Source organism: Chaetodon trifascialis, chromosome 3 (assembly GCF_039877785.1).
Source record: "Chaetodon trifascialis isolate fChaTrf1 chromosome 3, fChaTrf1.hap1, whole genome shotgun sequence".
NCBI lineage: Eukaryota > Metazoa > Chordata > Actinopteri > Chaetodontiformes > Chaetodontidae > Chaetodon > Chaetodon trifascialis.
The window spans coordinates 18,731,620-18,738,074 of NC_092058.1; the positions used below are offsets into that span (position 1 = coordinate 18,731,620).

The 6,455-nt window shown below is 46.7% G+C and overlaps 1 protein-coding gene across 5 annotated transcripts in view; it reads left to right on the forward strand.

Annotated features, from left to right (window-relative positions):
• Positions 1-6,455, forward strand: part of foxp4 (forkhead box P4) — a 91,057-nt gene that overhangs the window by 70,559 nt on the left and 14,043 nt on the right. For 4 of the 5 annotated variants that reach the window (XM_070958516.1, XM_070958518.1, XM_070958517.1 and 1 more), the window contains exons 7-10: positions 333-534; positions 1,031-1,129; positions 2,590-2,688; positions 5,706-5,793. In XM_070958516.1, the coding sequence (XP_070814617.1) occupies positions 333-534; positions 1,031-1,129; positions 2,590-2,688; positions 5,706-5,793 (488 nt within the window). The remainder of the gene's footprint in view (positions 1-332; positions 535-1,030; positions 1,130-2,589; positions 2,689-5,705; positions 5,794-6,455) is intronic. The other variant, XM_070958521.1, reaches the window with a different exon arrangement.

A 6,455-nucleotide genomic window follows, 5' to 3' on the forward strand; every position in this document is an offset into this window, starting at 1 on the left:
AAAAATTGCAAAAACATGCAGAAGTTAACCTCCTGTCTGTTTTAGTTTGTCCTATTTTCCTCTCTGAACTGCTCCCAGAGGACTGTAATAGATGCATGTGTGTTTTATGTGCATAGTCAGTTGTGGCCCTCTGTGACATCAGTTTATTCATAGTGTATCTGTGTGTGGGCAGTATTGTAGATAATGTCTCATCTTACTTATTATTAACCACATTTCTTCCTAATTTTGTTTTAATAATCTTAACTTAAATATCCTATAATCTCCTTTGCGCCAAACATGTGAAACTGATCAAACGAGTTAGGTACTAAGTTAAGTGCATTCCTTCTCTGCAGCGATGTGTCCGTCAGACCTTCAACAGCTGTGGAAGGAGGTGTCGGGGGTGCCAAGCAGTGAGGAGGCCCTGAAACAGGCAGAGGGCCTGGACTTGAGCACCAACAGCTCCAATTCTACCTCAGCTTTCCCCAAAGCTGCCAGCGCTCACATCCCACTGCACAGCCTGGCCAACGGACAGAGCCACACCCCAAAGAGAGACAGGTACAGTGATGCACAGCATGCACATTGTGATGCTGTGTCTGTCCTCTGTGTGACCCGTAACCCGTCTAACTCACACACTCTTGTGATGTCATTTTTGGGCTTTTAACTTTTAGCTGTTCTTCCACACCTACGCATATAAACACCTTTACAAAACACGCACATGCAGCATATCACACGTCACCAGGGTGTCAGTGTCTTTCTGCTCATTTGATAGGAGGTGTGTTGGGTTCAGTATGTTCTGCCAGTATGCTGTCAACCACATGCCAGTATAGTATAGAGGAGAGGAGAGGATGGTGGAGGCAGGCCGCCTGGTAGAAAATGGAAATTTGTTGGAGTCATTTATTTGTACATCTAAATTCGCTTAAGGGATAAATTCCTCCTGACCGTGTTGACATATCAGAGATGCATTTTCTAGTAGTACTTGTCCTGCAGCATGTGAGGGCTGTGCTGCCCCATGGCTGTGTTGGCTGCTCATGGGCTTGTCTCCGTCTTTAAGAGCCAGACTGTTTGAGTGGATATCCTCCTTCACCAAGGCAGACAGCGGAGATGACCATGTCCCCCTTTACTCCAAAGGCAGCCAACCCCCCAGCAGCCAGTGAGTAGTGCACACACACACAAACATACGCACACATGAGTGGACGAGGCTGAGACAGAAGGACACACTATTGGAGGGTGGTCTGCGGTTTCTTGTAGCACTGATTCACTGCTTGCTCCATAGGCATTGTTGACCTCTGACCTCCTTTTGGAGGGGGTCAAGGCAGGTGTACAAGTATCAAAAGAGCTTCTGTTCGTTGATCATATATGTCACACACGGTCATACTCCAGCCACAGTGTGCTGCAGGGTTTGCTTTAGCAGGAGTACAAAGGGGGTAGCATTAGTGTGTTAGCCTGCTAAGCTAATGCATGGCTGATGTGGAGGAGAATGTGGTTGCCAGCAGTTTGTCATGTCTGCTGTCTGAGCTGCTTCTGAGTTGACTCAACCACAGCCAACACACACACACACACACACACACACACACACACACACACACACACACACACACACACACACAAGCTCCAACCTCAGCCAGCACATATGATCAGGAAGAGGCGAAAAAGCGAAGGGAGAAGGAGAGACATGTTTCCATCTGCGAGACAAATGGTTTTTGTTAGACAACCTTCTGATGTTGATTTGGGAGAATCCCCATCCCAGTCCACACACACATGCACACACGCACTTACACACACACACACACACACACACACACACACACACACACACACACACACACACACGCGCGCACACACACACACACAAATACACACATACACAGTCATGTAAATATATGTGGAGACAGCAGTCGCCGGCGAAGGTCCAGGTCTGAACCACATCTGCTACTGGACCTGCCACACACACACACACGTGCACATACACACAAACACAGACATGCACGCACACACACACACACATGGACACAGTTATTTCACCCTGGGTCCAAACCAAACCTGGCCCCGTCTTTCATCGCCGCACACACATACAACAAACACACAGGCTCATAAATATGCACAGATACACACACAAAAACACACACGTGCACAAGCTCACCACAAAAGAACAACCAGCACATGACGGCAGCCGCCGCCAATCAGTCATGGCTGGTTGGTCCTGTGCCGACTCTGTGTCAACTCCTGAAACGTAAGAACACACACCAACACTAACACACACATGCATAGCACATACGCCAAGGACAGAAAGGCAGGTCATGGACTTAAAGAATTTGCCTCTGAGGTTGCTGGACTGGTTCCCTTATTTGCCTGGCTTCTGTAACTGACCCCACTCTGCTCTATCCTCCACTCTTTGCACTTGGCTTCATGAACTGTACAAACTAATGACTGCTAACCAGACTCAGCTGGCTGTAGTGATGCTTCTGCTGCTACAGTTAGTTTTGCATGTGTGTAAGAGTGTGGCTTATTAACGTTGTGCTTCTTACGCTGAGAAAGTAACTGCTTTTATTTGCTGCGTATCTGTTTTACTGTCTTACTGTCATCTCTTTCTGTGCGTGTCTCTCCCTACAGTCATGAGGAGCATGCCGGCTCCCATCCTCTCTACGGCCATGGAGAGTGTAAGTGGCCTGGCTGTGAAGCACTGTGTGAGGACATGGGACAGTTCATCAAGTAAGTTAACAACCACCCAACATATGACACATGAGACGTAGCTTGGGGTTACAGATGAAAATAATATGCCACACATTGTAAAACAGACATTAGTGCAGGGATGAAAGTGATGTACTTGGACTTAAAGTATGAAAGCCCATGACAGCACATACCTGCATACTGCATATTTAATACTGCAGCTTGGAAAAAGACAGCAGTGACAGAGGTTCTGTTTTGACCAGCGCTCCTTTTAAAATGTCAGTTTTCCATTTACACATCCTTTAAGAGCTCTTGAGTGCGTCTATAGTTACCAATCTCATAGACCTTTGCCCAAATTCTCTAAAGATCAGTGCCAGCAGCATTGTTTTCAATTTCAGGCGGTAATTTGCAAACCTCTGAAATTTGCATTCACACGCTTCACTCTCACTGACCACCAACCGGGTTTAAGACCATATTAAAACTTACTTAAAAAGGCCCTGTCTCTGATTCAGATCAGCAGTAGGGACAAAAGAGGAAGCAGAGCAAAATGAAGCTACAGCTTGTGTTAAATATGAGAGTTTCAGTCATGCACGTGGCTGTCGTTTTTCACATCTCACTAATTCATCTGTTGCAATGTGTTACATCACATTTGCTCCGGGGCACACGCATGCATACGCCCAAATGCACAAACACACAGGTAGGCACGTACACTCAACATGTGAGCAAGTATTCTTTTTTCGAGGAATTCTTTGGGCTCCTGCTACAACAGTATCATCTTCCTTGCTATCGTTCCACGCTCGCCTTTTATTGGCTGCGTCTGCGCGCTTGTATCCATTCATTTGTTGCTTTAAAGTGATCTAAAGATATAAGTGGATTCATTTGTTTAGGCTTTTTTTTTGTCTGCATATGTTTGTGTTTTGCGTGCCTTTTCTCTGAAGGGTCAGACAGATTGTTTCTTTGCTTGGATAGAAAACGATTCTTAATCAGCTCATCCACATGCACAGCTTTTTCTTTCCGCACAAAGACATCAAACAATTTCTCATTCCAAGTCTGCATCCGTCATGTTATTTGCCAGTTTGGAGTCACCGGGGTATGCTGATGCAGTAGCTGGCCTTGACATTCTGCTACCTCGTCCTCCTCTGTCTCACACACACACACACACACACACACACACACACACACACACACACACACACACACACACACACACACACACACACACAGGACAGTGGACTTCCCCATGGCACTATGGCCGCTAATGAAGGCTTCACAAGCCTCTAATGAAGCCCTAAACAAACTCACACTCTCATTATCTATGTGGAACTCTTAGCTATTTGAACAACGGAGATATTAATAAGCCCGGGTGATGAAATACGTACCCGTACACACACATACACATAATCAGAGAAGTGTGCGTGGTGATTGTGATGGCATCGGACAGTCAGATCAAAGCGTGCAGGCAGGCTGGGAAAGTTTGGAGAGGAAAGCTGTTGTTTGGTGTCTCATTTCACGTAGCCCCAGGGCAGATGGAAGGAGAAAGAGAGCTAGAGTGAAAGAGTGTGTGTGTGTAAGAGAGAGAGAGATGAAAAAAAAGAGAGGCAGTGACAGATAACGCCGTCAGTCCGACAGTGCGCTCCCTTCCAGCCAGCCTTAGTCATCGCCCCAGGAGGGAAAAGGGTAGAGCAGAAGAACAGAGGAGGGAGACACTCCACTATTTCAAGCCTTTCTTCTCTTCTCCTCTCTGTGCCCACCTCCCCTCCCTCCTCCAGTCCTCTGGTATAATACTCTGGCTGTGGTCGGTGGAGCTGGGTGTAATGTGGGTTAAAGCCTTGTCTGCCAGCACTCAGAGGAGTAAACAGAGCCTCATTGTCGGGACACATCGAAAAAAAACCCTGCTACTGTTTATGGCCCGGCTATAGAGAGAAGGGAGGGTTTTGGGGGCAGATTTGGTTGGAATGAGTGTGAATCATAGGCATTTGGGGAGTTGCGGGGGAAGATGAGTGGGAAGAAGAGAGTGGACAGAAGTGCGAGTGAGGAAGAAGGAGAGAGAGCTTAACAGAGAGTGAAAGAGAGAGAGAGGGGTGAGATCATGTTTTTGTTATTATTATCGTGCACTTGTGTTGAGCCGTCTATCTGCCTGGATTAGCCATGCCATGACATCATTGTTTTTGTTTCATTTCTTCTCCTGATATTGCCTAACTTTCTCCCTTCTTAAAGACACACACACACACACATGCACGCACGCACGCGCGCGCACACACACAAATCTCCCTTTGTAACATACTTTTTCACAATAAACAAGTCAGGAAAGTGGCTTAATGAAGATTACTCATATTACCAGTTAACACCACAGGATAACACAAAACTCACTGTGATTTACCGGCACACACACTCACACTCACACTGTGACATGCTTGAGCACAGACACACACACACACACACCGGGCAGGCAGCGGCAGCCTGTGAATAACCTTGGCGATGACAGAGCAGAGAGAAAGGGATGGAGGAAGGGAGACTAGGGAGGGGTGGGCTGGGAAAGATCAGAAGGTCCCGGGTCCTCCCACATCGGAGGAAACAAACAGCGCCACCATTCAAACATGCACACACACACACATGCACATGCACGCACACACACACTCATGCACACCAGTGTTAATACGCAGAGTTTAGCTAACAGAAAGTCTTTAGATAAGGTTTTGAGTGATAACACATGAGCTCATGTCCAGGTGGTTGTCTTGGACCATGGCTCACTGAGCACCAATGAAGTATACACACACAAAACACAGCTGCTGCGTCCTTCACTAGACAAAATAAACTTCCAAGATTGTGATTTATTTTCATAGCGCTGAAACAGTTCATAACTCAGTTTAAATAAAAGCCAAAGAGCTGAGTTTTGTTACTTCATCATTCAGGACGTCTGAATTGGTTTAATGATGTTTCTGTTGACTGATTGAATTGAGACTAGCAGTGTTTTGATCTTGATGCTTTTTATTAACTTATTTACCCAAAAATGTGATTGAACGCGGATCCTCTTGCATTTTCCCTCACCTCACCTCCAGGCACTTGAACAATGAGCACGCCCTAGATGACCGCAGCACTGCTCAGTGCCGAGTCCAGATGCAGGTGGTTCAGCAGCTGGAGATACAGGTGAGTCACATGTACGCACGCATACACACACTTAATTTTCATCTGCTCACAAACAAAAGTCGTGAAGACTTTTTCAGCCAGTCAATGGCAGTAGCTTGTCTGAGGCAGGGCAGAGTTTATGGAGAGCAGTGGAGCTTGTAATTTAAAAGGAGCAGTCGGCAGGGAAGCTGCCATCGCTGCTCCAATTATAAAGCTGCTCTGGTCACCAGCAAGAGAGAGCGAGTGCTGAGAGGGGAGGAGGGAGGGAGAGAAGAGGAAAGAGAGGGAGAGAGAGAGACTAGATGAGCTAGAAAGCGGAGGACCAGGCTGCCTCTCTTGTTCTTAAAGTGGTTCATGCACGCAATGCTCTTGAAACATCTCAGTGCTCCAGCAAAAGCAAAATACCAACACTGAGCAAGAAGTGAAATGCTGTTCTCAAACAGTACATAAGGAAAGTTCCCAAAAAAGTGGGAACACAAAGCCTGCCTCTTCACACGCATCTTGACATAGTTTCCAAAGACACTTCTGAATGCCTTGTTCACATCACTGCGTATGTGTGTGTGTGTGGGCTTTCCAGCATTGGGGTTAGCATTGTGTTTGGTGGTGGTGGTAAACAGCGTTTAGCTGAGCCCCTGAAGCCACCACCAGAGAACACAAAGTGACAGAGAGGCAGCTGGTGTCAC